Below are 20265 nucleotides of genomic sequence, written 5' to 3' on the forward strand. Positions count from 1 at the left end.
CACTACTACATTTTACACTTTGCGCGACGAACCTAATTTCGTCGCGCAAAATACATTGTAGTCGCACAAATTTTAACGCGACAAAAACTTCGTCGCGCAGAATCCGTCGCGAAAAGATCGTGAAGAAAGACTTTGCGCGACCAAGTTTTTTCATTGGTCGCGCAAAGTGACTTTGCGCGACGAAAAAATATTGGTCGCGAAAAGTAACTTTGCGCGACGAAAAAATATTGGTCGCTCAAAGTAACTTTGCGCGACGAAAAAATATTGGTCCCGCAAAACTTTGCGCGACGAAACACATTGGTCGCGCAAAGGTTTGCGCGACGAAACACATTGGTCGCGCAAAGGTTTGCGCGACGAAAAATATTCGTCTCGCAAAGTTTTGCGCGACAAAAAACATTGGTCGTGCAAAGTCTCAAAAAAATTAAAAAAATAAAAAATTCCCGCGTTCCATTTTTGGTACCCGCCCACATTTTTAGAGTTTTGCGCGACGAACACTAACGTCGCGCAAATATTTGCGCGACGAAATATTTTTTTGTGTTTTAAATTTTTTTTAATTAAAATAAACTAATTTTTACTTTTTATTATTATTTCTTTAATATTAATTTATTCAAAATTTTTACTTTTTAAATATAATTTAATTGTATGATTTTTTTTTAAATCACTTTAATTTAAATTGATATTAATTTAATTATAGTAATTTTTTCAAATTTTTACTTTTTAAATTTAATTTAATTGTAAGATTTTTTTTAATTACTTTAATTTAAATTGACATATTCAAAATAAAATTACATATGAAAAATAGTGATCAAATTATCCAATAAATATTTATATATATATAATATTCAAAATGTACACATGAATTAACAAAGTACAATAATAAAATCCTAATACAAGCATATTGTGGTGGTAGTGGTGGATAATATGTTTTGATAGCTTCCTAATCCTCAACTTTAGCCATCAAAGTCTCAATGATTACCTACAAAAAAAAACAAATATGGTCAAATAACAACAACAACAAAAAAAAAGAATGTATAATCTCCCCTAAAATTGTTATACCACAAATCCAACCCAAACTCCAATCTCTCCCCTTTACTCAACCCCAAACCCCACACAAACTCAAAACTAACTCCAAAAACACATATTAATGAAAAAAAATTTAAAATTTGGAGAGAATATACCTTTTGGCAAGATTGAGAGTGAGTGAGAATGAGAGGGAGAAGTGAGAGAATTAGATAAGATAGTGATAGAGAGATGAGAGAGTGAGAGATAGTGAAAAGATAGATGAGAGAGTGAGTGAGAGTGAGTGAGAGTGAGAGATAGTGAAGAGAGAGATGAGAGATTAAGTGAGAGGAGTGAGTGTGAGAGAAAGGGTGGGATTTGGGGAGAGGGAAAGAGAGAGGAGAGGTAAGAGTAGAGAAAGAAATTGAGAAAATGGTGGAGGAGTTATTTCGGTTTTTAAAAACCGTATCACTTTGCGCGACGAAAATACGGTTGGTCGCTCAAAGTTTTGCGCGACGAAAATTATTAATCTCGCAAAGTTTTGCGCGACGAATATAGAAATATTGGTCGCGCAAAGTCTAAAAATTATTTTTTGAAAAAAAAATTTCCCACATCCCATTTTTGGTACCCGCCAAAATTTTTAAATTTTTGTGCGACGAAAAATACATATTGGTCGCGCAAAGTCTAAAATAATTATATAAAAAAATTCCCGCGTCCCATTTTTGGTCGCCCAAATTTTTGCGCGACGAAGAATGTATATTGGTCGCGCAAAGTTTTGCGCGACGAAACATATTGGTCTCCCAAAGTTTTGCGCGACGAATATAGTAATATTGGTCGCGCAAAGTCTAAAAAATTATTTTTTAAAAAAAAAAAATTCCCGCATCCCATTTTTGGTACCCGCCAAAATCTTAAAATTTTTGCCCGAGGAAAAATACATATTGGTCGCGCAAAGTCTAAAAAAATTATATAAAAAAATTCCCGCGTCCCATTTTTGGTACCCGCCCAAATTTTTGCGCGACGAAAAACATATATTGGTCGCGCAAAGTTTTGAGCGACAAAAAATATTGGTCGCGCAAAGTCTAAAGTTTTTTTTTTTTAATTTTAAAAACCCGCGTCCCATTTTTGGTACTCGCCCAAATTTTTTGAGTTTTGCACGACGAACTGTTGGTCGCGCAAACTTTTGAGAGACGAAAAATTGGTTCGTAGCACAATATTTATAAAAATAATTGTTATGAATAATAAAAATAAAAACATTTTATTTTATGATTTAAAATATAATTAAGGTGAAAGCTACTTAATAAATGTATATACTATTCAATTTCTTAAGTGTTATATGTACAAAATAAATAAATTTAAAGCTACTTAATAAATAAATATATATATACACACACACACACACACACACACACACTTCAACGATCTAACCATAAGACTTGTTTGTATATACTTCAAGATCGTATACCCCAAAAATCACAAAAAACAAACATTCAGAGATCTAGTAACGGGACAAAACTTTTCGATAGTTATAAATGAAAAATCACGATTTAACGGTTATTTTAACTCCGATTTTGATGATTTTTTTACAGCTACACTCCTTGACCCTATATGAATACAATGACTGAATTTGATCTTCAATTTAAAACATTTGCACTAGTGGATACCACAAAATGTTATGTTATATTTAACGAAAGTATAAATAAACTCTTAATTGTTAGTGAATATATTGTTTTGATGGCATATGCATTCTACGAAACTAGTTTCAACGATCCAACCGTCAAACTTGTTTTTTTATACTTCGAGATCATATACGCCAAAAATCGGAAAAAATAAACATTCATAGATCAAGTAACGGGACAAAACTCTTCGACGGTTATAAATGAAAAATCATGATTTAACGGTTATTTTAACTCCGATTTTGATGATTTTTTACAGCTACACTCCTTGACCTATATGAATACAATGACTGAATTTGATCTTCAATTTAAAATATTTACACTAGTGGATACCACAAAATCTTATGTTATATTTAACGAAAATATAAATAAACTCTTAATTGTTAGTGAATATATTGTTTTGATGGCATACACATTCTACGAAACTAGTTTCAACGATCCAACCGTCAAACTTGTTTGTTTATACTTCGAGATCATATACGCCAAAAATCGGAAAAAATAAACATTCATTGATCAAGTAACGGGACAAAACTTTTCGATGGTTATAAATGAAAAATCAAGATTTAATGGTTATTTTAACTCCGATTTTGATGATTTTTTACAGCTACACTCCTTGACCCTATATGAATACAATGACTGAATTTGATCTTCAATTTAAAATATTTACACTAGTGGATACCACAAAATCTTATGTTATATTTAACGAAAGTATAAATAAACTCTTAATTGTTAGTGAATATATTGTTTTGATGGCATATGCATTCAAAAAAACTAGTTTCAACGATCCAACCATCAAACTTGTTTGTTTATACTTCGAGATCATATAGCCAGAAATCGGAAAAAATAAACATTCAGAGATCAAGTAAGGGGATAAAACTTTTCGACGGTTATAATGAAAAATCAAGATTTAACGGTTATTTTAACTCCGATTTTGATGATTTTTTACTGCTACACTCCTTGACCCGATATGAATACAATGAAATAATTCGATTGTCAATTTAAAATATATATTTTCTAACAAAACCCCAATCCGAACAACAAGAATATATTTTTCTAATAAAAATCCGATCCGATCTAAAATAATAAATTTAAAGTTACTTAATAAATATATATACCGCTTAATTTCTTAAGTGTTATGCATACAAAATAAAAAACAAAAATAAATTGGTTTAGGTGACAAAATGTTTGGATTACGTCATGGAAAAATTTTTAAAAATATTTTTTTATTTTATTTATTTTTATAAGGACTTTGCGCGACGAAGTTTACTTTTCGTCGCGCAAAGTCACTTTGAGCGACGAATTATTTTTCGTCGCCCAAAGTCACTTCGCGTGAGCGACGAATTATTTTTCGTCGCGCAAAAGCGCAAGACTTTGAGCGACGATGTATTGTCGTCGCGCAAAAGTTTGTCGCGCAAAGTGACTTTGGGCGACGAATTATTTTTCGTCGCGCAAAATTTGGTCGCGCAAGACTTTGCGCGACGATGTATTGTCGTCGCGCAAAAGTTTGTCGCGCAAAGTTACTTTGGGTGACGAATTATTTTTCGTCGCGCAAAATTTGGTCGCGCAAGACTTTGCGCGACGAAGTTTCAAGTTTCGTCGCGCAAAGTGGCTTTGCGCGACGAATAATTTTTCGTCGCGCAAAATTTGGTCGCGCAAGGGGTTTTTTTTACTAGTGAATGCGACTTTATGATCCAAACCCAGCCGCTCTAGAAGCCCTTTGAGGCTCCAATATCAAGCTCTTGCTAGGCGTACCAAATGAAAACCTTCAATACATTGCTTCAAGCCAAGCCAACGCAAATGAATGGTTCCAAAAAATGTGAGAAACTATATGCCAATGTGAAATTCAAGTACATTGCCGTAGGAAATGAAGTCAAGACTTCAGACTCCTTTGCACAGTTTCTCGTCCCAGCCATGCAAAAACTTCAAAAGGAAATTTCTCTTGCTGGTCTTGCATAGAAAATTAAAGTTTCGACAGCCATCGACACCGGAGTACTTGGAGAGACCTTTCCTCCTTCGATAGGCTCATTCAAGTCTGAATATAACGCCCTTTTATATCCCATCATCCACTTCCTAGTGAGCCACGAATCGCCATTGCTTGTTAACTTGTACCCTTATTTTGCTTACAGTGGCAACACTCAAGACATTCGTCTTGACTATGCTCTTTTCACAGCTCCATCAGTTGTGGTACAAGATGGGAACTTTGGTTATCGTAATCTTTTCGATGCCATGTTAGATGGTGTTTATGCTGCGCTTGAGAAGGCTGGTGGAGGGTCTTTGAAAGTTGTTATATCAGAGACTGGTTGGCCATCAGCTGCTGGAACAGCCACAACAATTGATTATGCAAGGACTTATATATCAAATTTGATTCAACATGTGAAGGAAGGGACATAGAAACTCATATCTTTGCCATGTTTGATGAGAATAGAAAGACCCCAGAGCTTGAGAAACATTGGTGGCTCTGCTCCCCAACAAAACAGCCTAAATACCAAATCAGTTTTCAATTGATTAGCTATAGGTAAGTTTATTGTGACAATAAAAGGGATGTTGTGGTTGCCAATAAATGATTGCAAACTTACCTGTACACAGCCCACTACCCCCACCCCCCAAAAAAAATAAAAATAAATAAAAATAAAAAAAATGAAAAAATAAATACATATATATATATATATGTATTTGTCACAAGCACCCTTGTACCCAAAAAAAAGCTCATATAGAGCAAATAGTCTTAATAAGAGATTGTAAGAATTATAATTGTATATGTCTTCTTTGGTAGTTTGACGCATTACAATTTACAATTGTCATTGTATCTTTGGGTTTAGTGCTACTTGCATATGCAAAGTCATTTTTAATTACTTCAATAGAAACGAACTAGCTCTTAATTTAGTTGTATTTCTCTCCTAATGTTGGAAAAGATTCCGAATTCAAATCCGTTTAAGAGAAAATACTGCAATACGTAAACTTGTGCTATAAAAAGTACTCAGGTATGGTAAAACCGCTATCCTTGCAACATGCCATTGTATTGACATTTATTTCTAGACAAATGCATAAACTCTTGCGGTTGCCTTTCTTGGGCTGCAATTAATCTTTTATTTATGGTTAAATTCCATTCTTAATTGAAATCAATGGAATATTTAGGAGTTATGTTCGGGGAAAAGAGCCCCCAGCGTTTCTCAATCTCCGGCCCTGTTTTTTTATCCTCATTAAACATGGCAAAGATATAAGTATCTACAGGGCTTCCAGGTCTCTTCAGAGTCCCGCCCTTCACATGCTTGACCAAATTTGAGTTGTAAGTTCTCGCGTTCTCTTTTGTGGTCACTTGGCCATCACCACCTGCTGATGACCAAACTCACGGGACATGTGTCCTAGGCATATACCTTTAGGGACTTATAGATTTGCGAGGGAGGATTGCGGCATGGATAGAAGGGGTGTCTCCGAGACCTGTGAGCGGGGACTGTAGCTCGGCCTACGAGGATAGATAGTTAGTTATAGGTTGCGCCCGGATAGAAGCGGTATCTTCGAGGCCTGCGAGGGTTGCTGCTCGGCCTACAAGGATAGATAGTTAGTTATAGGTTGTGGCTCAGATAGAAGCGGTATCTCCTAGATCTGCGAGCGAGGGGACTGCAGCTCGGCCTACGAGGATAGATAGTTAGTCATAGGTTGCGGTCCAGATAGAAGCGGTATCTCCGAGGCCTGCGAGGGTTGCAGCCCGGCTTGCGAGGAGGGTATTGACAGTATTAATGAGGTTGATAGATCAGGATTAGAGGTACGCCTAGGTAATTTCAGTTGTAAGACATTTTTAAACTAAGATAAGGGAGTTCAATGTATAGCATACTTATATTCAGTGTGTGACTGATATGAGTAGAGGAAAGAACTACGTGTGGCTTGATCCCTTCAGTATAGGCAGCCTTGTATTACAAGATGCAGCCACGAGGTCAGGTAGTAAAAGGTAGTCCAGTTAAGTTGTTTTGAAATCTAACACTGTTCCAAGGATGTTCTAAGAATGTGATTTGAATGTTATTTTGTAGAATGATTTATTCAGTTGGTTGAGGCCTGAGGCCAAAATGATATACTGTTGTTTTCTCAGTTATAATTTAATGCATGCTGGCAGTTGGTTTATATTTATGCTTATTTTATAGGTGGAAAACTTTTGGGAAATGTTCATTTTATAGGGAAGACTCTGCTGAATTTTCGGTAGAAGTCGAGCTTGGAATTCTTTGGATTGGGTTTAAAAGGGCTTTTTGGTCATTTGTGCCCGGCACCTGCCAAGTGTCGGACACGCACAGGGTTCGGCCCGGATTCCAAAGTGGAATTTGGGTCAGGTCCTTTCAGTAGTTGATATGAACATAAGGAGCTAAACCCCATAGTTAGGGCTTAGGTTGAAGCCCTAAACATGATTACTCTGTGTGTGTTTTCTCCACTGAAATCTGCTCACTTCCGTATTTGTTTTTTATATTTGGTTCATGTGGGGTTCTTCATTTTTCTATGTTGAATCCAACCATATAAAGAGCGCAAAAAATTTGGATAAACGGTTGGAAAATTATAGGTAAAAAACTAGACAGAGGTCGAAGCTGAAAACAGGGGAATTCGTCTTTGCACTAAAACGACTAGTCGACTACTGTTCATGTGACCGGTCTACTTTCAATTTTTTTCAATGTTACTCTCTGCTTCAAAATGACTAGTCTACATTGTTCACTCGACCGGTCAGCTACTGTTCACTAGGTGATAAACAAGTGATTTAGTAGTGATATAGGGGTGATTGAATTTCCTGATTGTGTATATTTTTGTTTTTTTGTTTTGTTTCATTTCTTCTACTTTTCTTTACTCATTCCTAGTTTCCAATTTGTATCTTACCTTTGTGTTGTGTATAAGATTTTGAAAGGCGAGGCGTATGTGCGAGGCGTTTTAGTCACGCTATGTGAGGCGTAAGTCTTTCGAACATTAATTTATTTTAGTATAAATTTTTTATAAATAATACACTACAATTAAATTGTACTACTAATTCTTATTGAACCATAACAGTCTTTTAAATATATAATCAAATGTAAGTACTAATTGTCATTCAAGCATAATAATCAATCCCAAAACATAAAACAACACCATTAATATTTCTAAGATACAAGTATGATGCATGTACGTCAAATTTCTACTATATCACATAAACGAATAAGATAAGTAATATATTGAAGAGAAAAAGAAAAAAAATTAACACCTAACATGCATGTATTATGGCTTCAACTTATAAGAAACTTCAAATTACAACTGGGAAGAATTACATACCGAAGGAGGAAATTCTTGAAATTAATGGAGATTATTAGATGAAGGTAGAAATTAGGGTTGTACTAAACAATATATAAATATATAGGTCCATGTGTTAATTTAGAAAGAAATGAAAAAAAAAAGGTAAGTAGAAAAGAATCTGCAATTGATACATACAATACACAACACGTATTATTAACTTATAATATATATTACTTTCATTAGAAAAAAAGGAAAGAAACAATACTGACTGTGTGTTTCATTTAAGGAACCTAAGTTTTAAAAAGGCTGCAAGTGAAACGACATCGTTTTACACCCTATAAAAACATTTTCATGCATTTTCTTTTTCTTCTTTCTCGTGAACTCTTCTTCTTCTTCCTGGCGCCGCCTTGTCCCCCTAGCCAGGCCTTGCAGTGCCTCATCATGCCTTCCCATGCCTCACCGCGCTAAACGTGCAGCTTGCGAAACAATCGATCGCCTTAAGCGATCTCCTACCGCCTCACTCCGACGCGCGCTGACGAGCTTGAAGGCATGCCTTTGAAAACACTGGTTGTGTTAAATAAGTGTCTTTACGTACTCAAACTAGAACTTTGTGTAAGTTGACAGTTCCTCGTGGATTCGACCCCGTACTTACAAATCNTATATCCCAATAGATTCATACACTTGCGGGTATATAATCGTTAAAACTGAGAGTATGGGGACAAACATACCTTAAAGATAAGAGTTCAGGGCACTAAATTGAAATTAACTCTATATTATATATCATATAAGTTATAAAATTCATGTCACATTCAAAAATTGATCCTTACAACTCTTGAGCAATTGTTCCTTTTGTTTTTTTTTCCCCCTTTCTATATTATTAAGGATTATTGAAGTGAAATTTTGCCGACGCACAAGACTGTGAATGGAATCCTCGATTACTAATAAGTTCCTGTCCTTTTCTATATCAAGTGAACAATAAACATTATTTGAACTCTGCAAATCAATTCGATTTCATCTATAACACGGTTCTTGCGGTCTTGTTTTGATATGGGAATACTAATAAGCCTAACAAATCCAAGAAATTTAAATATTTTATACAAATGTTCACCATGTGTGCATTTGCTCCTAGCTAGGAGAAGAATAAACGCTTGGCCTTACCTAATAAAGATAAAGTAATTAAATATTAAAGATAAAAGTTAAGAACGGTTTACATTGAAACAAAAATGTCTTTAAGTAAAAATAACTTATTAAAATTACAAAAACCTTACAGACTTTGATTTGTTTGTAAAGAAAAATAGCTCCTTACATGTAAAGAATTAAGTATTTTTTTCTTTTAATTGAATGCAAACTAAGAACTGTTCTTTTTTGGTCAGTTTAGCATCTATCAATGTATCTCCGAGTAGCATCCATTGAGCGTGCATGATGCGTGACTTGCATTTGTCTCCTAGTCGGCATCAAGTCAAGCCGCCCATGTCCAAGTCCAATTCGACAAGTGGTTATTTCATGACCACCTGCTCACACGTTTTGGTGATGCTTGCTGCCTTTTCTACTAAATGATTGATCAAAAGATTTGCAGCTTCTTAGAAGGGGTCATTATTTGTCGGAGGATGTTTTTATGACCTTTCTTTATAAATTTTGCAAGTATTTTGTAATTTGAGTGGTCAAGTGTAGTTACCTTTATACTCATGTGTTCAGATTTTCAATATGTTAATAAGTGCAGTTATCTTTATTCTCGAGATCTTGTGTTCAAATTCTCAATCTACTAGTATCGCCTATAAAAAAAATAAAAATTTATACATATCTCGGATGACATTTTATTGGTCATCTTGCATAAGTACAAAAGTTTTGGTACAACTTGCATAAGTATATTTAACCTTCTTATTGGACTTTTCTTCCTCAAAGACAAGTGGTGCAGATTCAAGTCTTTTTGGTCTTCTATGTTTGTAGGTTCCAAGACATTCAAGTAATCCTTAATAAGTCTCAATTTTCCACATACCAAAATCATGAAATTTAGAAGTCTGATTTGGACCCATTATGTGTCTAGGACCTCGTATCGACGAGCTCTACGCATTAGTGCAACTCAATTTCCTAAAATCCTTCCAGATTAAAAAGTGACCAAAATGACCTTACCTCCCAAGGGCAAAATTGTAAATTCCACAAATTAATTAAATAATAATTAACTTGGGTCGAGATATTACACAGGCAGTAGTACTTGAGATTCGATAAGTTTATGAAAGATCAAGGCTATACAAGGAGTCATTATGATCATTGTTGTACCATAAGAAACTGAGAGGATGCACATATATCTACTTATTGATTTATGTAGACGATATGCTCATAGCTTATAGTGATATCACTGAGATTAACAAGCTGAAGCTCAGATGCATAAAGAGTTTGAAATGAAAGATCTCGGTGAGACAAGGAAGATTTTGGGGATGGAGATCACGAGAAATAGGAAGAGGGGGCTGGTGTATTTATCGGAGAAATAGTATCTTGAAAAGTTGCTGCACAAATTTGGAATTAATGAGGAAACCAAACCTGTAAGTACACCATTATCTCCTCATTTTAAATTGAGTACTCAACTATGCCCTAAAACTGAGGAAGAAAACATCAAGATGAAAGATGTTCCTTATTCTAGTTTGGTGTGGGAGGTTGATGTATGCTATGGTATGCACTCGCCCCGATATTGCTCATGTAGTTGGAAATGTTAGTAGATTGATAGACAATCCTGGAAAGGTGCACTGGGAGGCCGCTAAATGGATACTGAGATATCTTCATGGAACAAGGGAGACAAGAATTTGTTTTGAGAAGAATTGCGAAGGAGTTGAAAAGTTCTCAATTGGATATGTGGACTCTGATTTTGCTAGTGATTAAGATAAAAGAAGGTCCACAATAGGGTATGTGTTTATTATGGTAAAAGGTCCTATATGTTGGAGATCAATATTACAACCAACTGTTGCGTTATCAACCACAGAGGCTGAATATATGGCAATGGCTGAGGCCATTAAGGAAGCAATCTGGACGTTAGGGTTGATAGAAGATTTGGGTGTTAATCAACACAAGTTGGATGTGTATTATGATAGTCAGTGTGCCATTTACTTGGCAAAGTATCAGGTACATCATGCGAGGACCAAACATATAGATGTGAGATATCACTTTATTCAAGAAGTGATAGCTTAAGATGAAATTCGTATCAAGAAAATTGCTACGGTAGATAATCCCATTGATATGTTAACTAAGGTGGTAGGTGTAACAAAGTTCAAGCACTGCTTGAATTTAGTGCATGTGAAGCAAGTTAGATCTTGCAATATGATGGAGCAATGGATGCTGCTATGTGTAATATCTCAGTATGGATTTCAACTAAGGTGGAGTTTGTTGGAATTGGCACAAAATCAATATGTGCCTAAACTAAAATAGATATCAATATAGAAAAAAGAAGGCTGTAGGTTTTTGGGTTAGCTTGGACGCAAACTAACATTGGCTTAATTTCCTAGTTTGATTAGGATACAGTTTTAGTCTAGGATTTGGTTTCCTATGTATAATAGGATTTGGTTGTAACCTATGTCATCTATTAGTATAAAAGATGACCTTAGGAGCAGTGTATATATAAGTTTGAGAGGCATCTGTTTGTGTACTTGAGAGTTGTTGGGTTTGTGAGTTCTCTTGTATTTCTTTGGTAATTAATAAGAAGCTTCCAATGGATAGGGACAATGGCAGATCCATGAATTTTTATAGGGGTAGGCTAAATTTTTATTTTATTTTATAGAGGAGATATATTATAAGCCTTTTTTCTCTTGAAATAAAAATGTAAATAAAATTTTATAAATCAAACAAAGCTACAATACGAGCAAATATAATACAAAGAAGTACAAAATATAAATAAATACCAAACAATCTCAAAAAAAGGTTCTCATACAAAACTATCCTGATCAACAAATATTAAAACAATGGCCATTTGCTCTCTATTAGATGCATCCTTTGCTTTATCAACAAGATACAATAAGTTCCCCAAAAATACTAGACATTAAAAATCATATATGCTAATTAAATAATTCAAGTTGTAAAAATAAAACATATATCAACAATCTCCAAAAGTTTTTACTTAAACCCTAAATCATAAAAACTTAACAACAACAATTAAAATTGGAAATTTGAATATATATATATATATATTAAATAATAATAATAATAACTTACCAAGATTGAAGAACCCACTCAAGATAGGTTGGTACAATTTTTTAGAGGAGGACAGCTATTTCCTCTAGGTTCTCAAGGTTCAAATGTGAGATCCCACATCGACCAAACGGAGAGGGGGGTGATGTGCCTTATATGGCACACCTCACATCAATATAGTGGGAGGCCTGAGAAATCCCAGGATGGGTGACCACCCTGGGAAGTTGCTTCGTGAGCTCCCAGAAACAAACCCGTGCGGGCTGGTGAGAATGTAGCCAGGCCCAAAGCGGACAATATCGCGCTACGGCGGAGCCGGTCCGGGGTGTGACAATTTGGTATCAGAGCCACTCTGCCGTGTGGTGCGAGTGTGCCGACGAGGATGTCGGATCCCTTAAGGGGGGTGGATTGTGAGATCCCACATCGACCAAACGGAGAGGGGGGTGATGTGTCTTATATGGCACACCTCGCATCAATATAGTGGGAGGCCTTTTGGGAGCTCACTGGCTTCGGGTTCGTAGGAACTCCGAAGTTAAGCGAGTTGGAGGCTAGAGCAATCCCAGGATGGGTGACCACCCTGGGAAGTTGCTTCGTGAGCTCCCAGAAACAAAACCGTTCGGGCTGGTGAGAATGTAGCCAGGCCCAAAGCGGACAATATCCTGCTACAGCGGAGCCGGTCCGGGGTGTGACATCAAATATGGCGTTTTAGGTGGCTAGAAGAAATTTTTTTGATGTTTGCTCTATGTGGGCGTAGCCCAATATCAGTACGATTAGAATAGCTCAAGTTGATAGAGCCTTAGCGTGAGTTATGCTCCTAATCAAATTTATATAGGTTTGGATTGGATTGACGTTTATTATTTCCTATATGCTTCAAGAGTGGGCTTATTTTAAATAGAGTACTGAGCTATTATTTACTTTACTTTTAGATTGGGCTATTATTAATTTATTAAAAAAAAGAAAAACAATGCATGTGTGGGCTATATTTATTTGGTGTAATGGGCTAATATTTATTTGAGTAGGAATAAACCTATAATAATAAGACCATGTTTAATATTTCATAAATGTTCCCCTAGGCTGGAGTTAGGTCAGCCTTTGGTTAGGGATGTACTCCAATATTGGAGAGGACGTTAATTGTTTGTGTTCTTTATTCTTTGTTCGTCGTTTTAGTTCTTGTTTAGCCTTAAAAGTATAACAAGTTTTACATTTCGGTAGGAGATACCGCTTATACATTTTACGAAACAAATTAATAGTTACTTTTTATTGTTTAAATGATGGGGGAATGACATGTTATCGTATAATTGAGTGAAACGATGTTAATACAGTGTCATCATGTCTCCGGTGGGAGTCGGTATATATGCAATGTACCAAACTTTGAGTCCCATTTTTCCACATACAATTGTCAAGGATGAGCACAAATACCATCTCATCGCATGCCATTATTAAATTTATATTGTCTTTATTAACATCACAAAATTTGGAAGTCAATCGTATTAGCAATACGGATCGCAGCCTCTATAGACTGGTCTGGCCCTACTCACCCACTATCTAGGCTTCAATTGTCTTATATATATATCCACCACAAGTTCATTAACTATATTTGAAGTGTATGAAAGTGGATTTGAGATGTAAGGGTTTTAGCTCAAGTTGTTAAGAGTATTTATTCTGTCTTCGAGGTCTCTTAAATTAATTCGATTAATTGTCCGTCCCATTATTGCCTGTATAAAAGGAAAATTGGATTTGAGGCCATTGAAAGACTATTGGGTTTAGCCATGATTAAACAAGGCAACCCTCATGAAATATAATGCAAATTAAGCACAAAAATGCATTAGAGAATGATGGAAAAGATTAATTAGCAAACACTTGACCAAGGGATTGACTATTCTTAGTCGTTGCAGGCCACTCTCTGATGCCTATAAATTAAAGAGCAAGAGGCAACATGGAGAGGCACACTTGCAATACTTCTTAGAATATCTATCTTTTCCTTATTATCATGGCTAAATCCAATTCGTCAGTCGGTAGAGGCCCTTCAATGATTTCGATAGTATTTCTCCTTGGGCTGCTGATGGCTAGCTTTGAAACAACAGGTATGTATCTCTCACAAGATTCGTCCCTATTTTGGCTTGGAAGGCTACATAGTTTTTATAATTCTTAACCTGCTTTGAGTACCTATAAGAGCTCGTATTTGACAATTTTTTTTTTTTTTTTTTTTATAACTATAGATCCTGCTTAAAGTTAATTTCTTTCCCACATTTGAGAATATTTCCTCTTTTTTCTTGTCTCTAATTATTCTTAGGACTGTAAATCGTTGTTAAGGTTTTTAAATTTGAATGTTTATAAGATCTGTGGGAACTGTTGCCTGATACTTTTCTTTTACACAATTACTTGATTTTTCCAACGAACTTCTCTGTTGCTTCCATGTCTGGGTCAGGGTGGATGGAAACAATGTGCCAAACAGAATTTAATAGCTTCTACTTAAACTTCATTTTCATGTGCAAGGTTATTGATAAGCGGGGGAAGGGAAGAATGCTGTTGGGTTTTACTTTTTTTCAATTGAAAAATTATTTATTATTTATTTTGTCCACGTGTGTACGAAATTACAAAAACACCCATGTCACGTAGTCAAAATTAACAAATTTTTAGACGGAGTTTATGTTGGGGGACAAACTAGGCCACCAAAATACGGTCAAGCGGAGTAAGTGAGCTACTTTGAATTTCAGAGAGTAATGTGAGATTTGACCGTAGTTTCAAGGGACATTGGTGTAAATAGGCCTTTTCATGATCATTTTAGCGACAAATTATATTGTATAAATCTAGTGAACTTTTCACCAGGATCATAAAACCTCATTATAATTTCTTCAATATTGCAGAAGCCCAGATTGGTGTATGTTATGGAATGCTTGGAGATCGTTTACCACCCCCATCAGAAGTTATTGCTCTGTACAAGCAAAATAACATCGGAAGAATGCGACTGTACGATCCAAACCAAGCTGCTCTAGCAGCCCTTAGAGGCTCTAATATTGAGCTCATGTTAGGCGTTCCAAATGACAACCTTCAAAGCCTAGCCTCAAGCCAGGCCAATGCAAATACTTGGGTCCAAAACAATGTGAGAAACTATGGCAATGTAAGATTCAAATACATTGCGGTAGGAAATGAAGTCAAGCCTTCAGACTCCTATGCACAATTTCTTGTCCCGGCCATGCAAAACATTCAGAAAGCAATTTCTAGTGCTGGTTTGGGAATTAAAGTCTCCACTGCCGTAGACACTGGAGTGCTTGGAAATTCCTTTCCTCCATCGAAGGGAGAGTTCAAGTCCGAATATGGAGCACTTTTGAGCCCCATCATCCGCTTCCTAGTGAACAACAGATCGCCGTTGCTGGTTAATTTGTACCCGTATTTCAGCTACAGCAGCAACACTCGCGACATTCGTCTAGATTATGCTCTTTTCACAGCTCCATCAGTTGTGGTACAAGATGGCCAACGTGGCTATCGTAATCTTTTCGATGCCATTTTGGACGCTGTTTATGCAGCTCTTGAGAAGGCGGGCGGAGGGTCTTTGGAAATTGTCATATCCGAAAGTGGTTGGCCATCAGCTGGTGGAACGGCAACAACAATTGATAATGCAAGGACTTATAACGCAAATCTGATTCAACATGTGAAGGGAGGGACTCCAAGGAAGCCCGGAAGGGCGATAGAAACCTACATCTTTGCCATGTTTGATGAGAACAGAAAGAACCCTGAGTTGGAGAAACATTGGGGGCTGTTTTCACCAAGCAAACAGCCGAAATACCCAATCAATTTCAACTGAGTAGCTAGGCAAGTGTAGTTGTGGTTAGCAATCTAACCACCCATATAACTACAATAAATAGGCTGTCATGTATCACATCACATGTACCCAAATAATGCTCACATAGAGCAAATAATCTTATAAAAATACCGTAACTTAAAAGTCATTTATTGGCAATATTGATGCATTACAAATTTCATTATAATTTCATTATGTTAAGAGCATGTTAAAGACAAATTGCAGATATGAACTTAGCCAAATTGGCTTAGAGAAAGGGCTCCCCACTTTGCCTCGAATTCAAATCCTTCTTCCCATAATTTAGAATAAATTAATGTAGAATATTACTGGTATAAAAAAAGACATTACTTAGGTTGAGATATAGATGTCAGTGGGTTATTTCATAAAGGAATATGCTTAATACTTCCCTGACTTCTCTCCCACCTATATTACACTTGATAAGGGCTACTCCATTAACTCCCATTCAACTTTCGCTATATTGCCCCATCTTGTATAGTTGACTTGTCCTTGTTAGGTTTACTTGGACTTTCTTATTTACAATTACAATATAAGATATTTACATTAACACCCTTGAGGTTTTTTGTCTTTTGACAAAACTCCTTAAGGTTTTGAAAATTACATGAACACCCCTTGAAGTTTTAGATTATTTTCACAAAACCCATTTTCTTGTTTGTCCAAAAATTGATAATTTTATTTAAAAAAATTACGCAAATGAAAAAATTAACCTCAATGATTGCATATGCAAAATCGACAAAATTTTTATATATATAAAATCATCAATATTTGGTCGAAAAATCGACGAAAGGGATTTATGTGGTTTTCTTGTCTCATAAGGTACGTACGTGAGAGCAATGTTCGTCCCTCCTTTGCCACCTCATATCTCTCAATATATTCTCGTCTTGTCACGTATTTTCTGTTTGTCTCTTAAGAAACTTTAGGTTAAAAGAATAAAAACACATTTAATTTAAGCTTATTAAATGAAAATAAGAAAAGGACAAGGAGAACAAGAAAACAAAACTACCCGGAGGCAGGCTCGGCCTCATGGTGAAAGTTCAACTAAACAGGTATGCATATATAATTGGCACCTCTGTCAATCTAACTGCCAATTTAGCTTTTGTTTTTCTAGCGTATCATTCATCCAACTCGTGATTAACGAAAGCCAATGCACAGCAAATTACGACATTTTTGTGTGTGTCTATTTTAAAGATAAGGACCAAACTGTTCCATGCAACAAACCACGCATTTCTAATCAATCTCACATGTAAGCAATATTAATTCCTTTTTCAATGTAGGTGCTCCATTGGTGTATGTAATGGAATGGTTGGCGATGACCTACCACCCCAAGCAGAAGTTGTTGCCCTCTACAAGACAAATAACATCCCAAGAATGCGACTTTATGATCCAAACCCAGCCGCTCTAGAAGCCCTTCGAGGCTCCAATATCAAGCTCTTGCTAGGCGTACCAAATGAAAACCTTCAATACATTGCCTTAAGCCAAGCCAACGCAAATGCATGGGTCCAAAACAATGTGAGAAACTATGCCAATGTGAAATTCAAGTACATTGCGGTAGGAAATGAAGTCAAGCCTTCAGACTCCTTTGCACAGTTTCTCGTCCCAGCCATGCGAAATATTCAAGAGGCAATTTCTCTTGCTGGTCTTGCAAAGAAAATTAAAGTTTCGACAGCCATCGACACCGGAGTACTTGGAGAGACCTTTCCTCCTTCGATAGGCTCATTCAAGTCTGAATATAACGCCCTTTTATATCCCATCATCCGCTTCCTAGTGAGCCACCAATCGCCATTGCTTGTTAACTTGTACCCTTATTTTGCTTACAGTGGCAACACTCAAGACATTCGTCTTGACTATGCTCTTTTCACAGCTCCATCAGTTGTGGTACAAGATGGGAACTTTGGTTATCGTAATCTTTTCGATGCCATGTTAGATGGTGTTTATGCTGCGCTTGAGAAGGCTGGTGGAGGGTCTTTGAAAGTTGTTATATCAGAGACTGGTTGGCCATCAGCTGCTGGAACAGCCACAACAATTGATAATGCAAGGACTTTTATATCAAATTTGATTCAACATGTGAAGGAAGGGACTCCAAGGAGGCCAGGAAGGCCCATAGAAACTTACATCTTTGCCATGTTTGATGAGAATAGAAAGACCCCAGAGCTTGAGAAACATTGGGGGCTCTTCTCCCCAACAAAACAGCCTAAATACCAAATCAGTTTCAATTGATTAGCACTAAAAGGGATGTTGTGGTTGCCAATAAAAGATTGCAAAGTTACCTGCAAAGTTATTTGTGTGTGTGTGTGTGGTCACGAGCACCCTTGTACCAAAAAAAAAAAGCTCATAAAGAGCAAATAGTCTTAATAAGAGATTGTACGAATTATAATTGTATATGCCTTCTTTGGTAGTTTGACGCATTACAATTTACAGTTGTCATTGTATCTTTGGGTTTAGTTGCTACTTGCATATGCAAATTCATTTTTAATTACTTCAATAGAAACGAACTAAGTCTTAATTTAGTTGTATTTTTTATTGGCATGACTTGTGAACTATTGACTTTCTTTCCTTACACACCAAGGATCCCTATTATAATTATATTTGATTTACTTTAATTCTTGATTTCCTATTGTAAATAGAAATAAGAATTTATTATTTACTTGCCCATTCAGGTTTCATTGTATTATAAATATGACCTCCTATAAGGAGAAGAATACACAAAAAATTCCCACAAACATATATTTTCTCATAGTTCTCGTATTTTAGCATGGTATCAGAGCGGCGATCTTCGAATTGCTTACTCTAGTTTCCAACCCTGACTCATTTTCAGATCCTGATCCAGATTCCTACTAAACTTGTATCATATGCATCTTTTCACTGCACAAATTATGCCTTCCCAACTAATGACCCCGACACATGGACGTGATTGCGCATATTGTGGTGATCTAAGACACCCTCATGAGACTTATTTTAAATTGCATGGCTACCCTGACTGGTGGGCCACTCTCAAAGATCGAACAAAACACGATACAACCCGTAATGATACTGGTTATGGATTCCATACTTCGGATAAAAGTGATTCCACGAGTTGGATAATTGATTCCTGTGCAACTGATCATATAACGTTTGATCTTGATGATTTTCTGAATGCTACCCAACCTCGACGAACTTGTATTGCTAACACCAATGGAGTTATTATCATGTGACAGAGGCTGGCACTGTTGCACTCTCTTGCTCTCTCTCACTGTCTAATACTTTACTAGTTCCGTCTTTATCCAATAAAATTTTGTCAGTTAGTTAGCTTACTAAACAATTGAATTGTTGTGTACTCATTTACTCGAGTTTTTGTTTGCTTCAGGATATTCATACTAAAGAGATTCTTGGTTGTGGTACTAAGAGAGAGGGGCTATATTATGTAGATGACTTCAGTCCTGGCATGGCTTACAGTGTGACGCACCCCTTTATTAGCAAACAAAAGCAAATATGGTTGTGGCACTGTTAATTGGGACATCCGCCTTTTAGTTATATGAAGCATCTTATACCAGATTTATTCTCAAGTTTCAAGGACTCCGAATTCACATGTGATACTTGTATTTTGGCCAAGAGTCATCGTGTGCCCTATCCGTTAAGTACGAACAAGTGTACTACTCCGTTTACGTTAATTCACTATGATGTCAAGGGACCTTCACCTATCACTGCTCCTTCCGGTGTTCGGTGGTTTGTCACATTCATAGATAATTGTACATGGATGACATGGCTTTATTTGTTGAAGAATAAAAATGTAGTGTTTTTCCGTTTTCAATCCTTCCACAAGCAGATGAAAACTCAGTTCAATGCTCAAATCCAGATTCTTCGCTCAGACAATGATGGAGAATTTGTCAATCATGACTTTCAGGCTTGCTTCCAACAACATAGAATTATCCATGAGATGACTTGTCCTCAGACACCGTAACAAAATGGTGTCGTTGAATGAAAGAATAGACATCTTCTTGAAACCGCCCGAGCACTTCTAATTGGTGCTCATGTTCCTCACTATCACTGGGATGATGCTATTGTCACCGTAGTTCACCTGATCAACCACATGCCTTTTGCTGTATTGACCTTTAAAACTTTCTTACGAGTGTACAGATCCCTGCAATCTGTTTTGGTACTCACACCCCGAATCTTTGGATGTGTGGCTTTCGTTCATCTCCACAAAAATCAACGTAGCCAACTTGATCCCTGTGCGCTTCATTGTGTTTTTTGGGTTATGTCACTCATCAGAAAGGCTACCGCTGTTATCACCCTCATACCTGACGTACCTATGTCACTTTGGATGTGACCTTTCTAGAATCTGAGTTGTTCTTCCATGACCTATCATCCAATTCTACGCTTTATGGG

At 36.4% G+C, this 20265-nt stretch overlaps 2 protein-coding genes and 1 pseudogene across 2 annotated transcripts; all 3 read left to right on the plus strand.

Moving 5' to 3' along the window:
- The first annotated feature begins 4348 nt into the window (after window positions 1–4348).
- On the plus strand, window positions 4349–5191 carry LOC117635294 (annotated as a pseudogene).
- Window positions 5192–14023: 8832 nt separating this feature from the next.
- LOC117634341 (glucan endo-1,3-beta-glucosidase, basic isoform-like) lies at window positions 14024–16030 on the plus strand. Its single transcript, XM_034368412.1, has 2 exons — window positions 14024–14164; window positions 14948–16030. Exons 1-2 carry the CDS (start codon window positions 14071–14073, stop codon window positions 15883–15885), a joined length of 1032 nt encoding a protein of 343 aa, XP_034224303.1. The 5' UTR covers window positions 14024–14070; the 3' UTR covers window positions 15886–16030.
- Window positions 16031–17184: 1154 nt separating this feature from the next.
- On the plus strand, window positions 17185–18219 carry LOC117634886 (glucan endo-1,3-beta-glucosidase, basic isoform-like). Its single transcript, XM_034369160.1, has one exon. It carries the CDS (start codon window positions 17200–17202, stop codon window positions 18115–18117), a length of 918 nt encoding a protein of 305 aa, XP_034225051.1. The 5' UTR covers window positions 17185–17199; the 3' UTR covers window positions 18118–18219.
- The last annotated feature ends 2046 nt before the right edge of the window (window positions 18220–20265 follow it).

The sequence above is a fragment of the Prunus dulcis genome, chromosome 7 (assembly GCF_902201215.1).
Source record: "Prunus dulcis chromosome 7, ALMONDv2, whole genome shotgun sequence".
NCBI classification, from domain to species: domain Eukaryota; kingdom Viridiplantae; phylum Streptophyta; class Magnoliopsida; order Rosales; family Rosaceae; genus Prunus; species Prunus dulcis.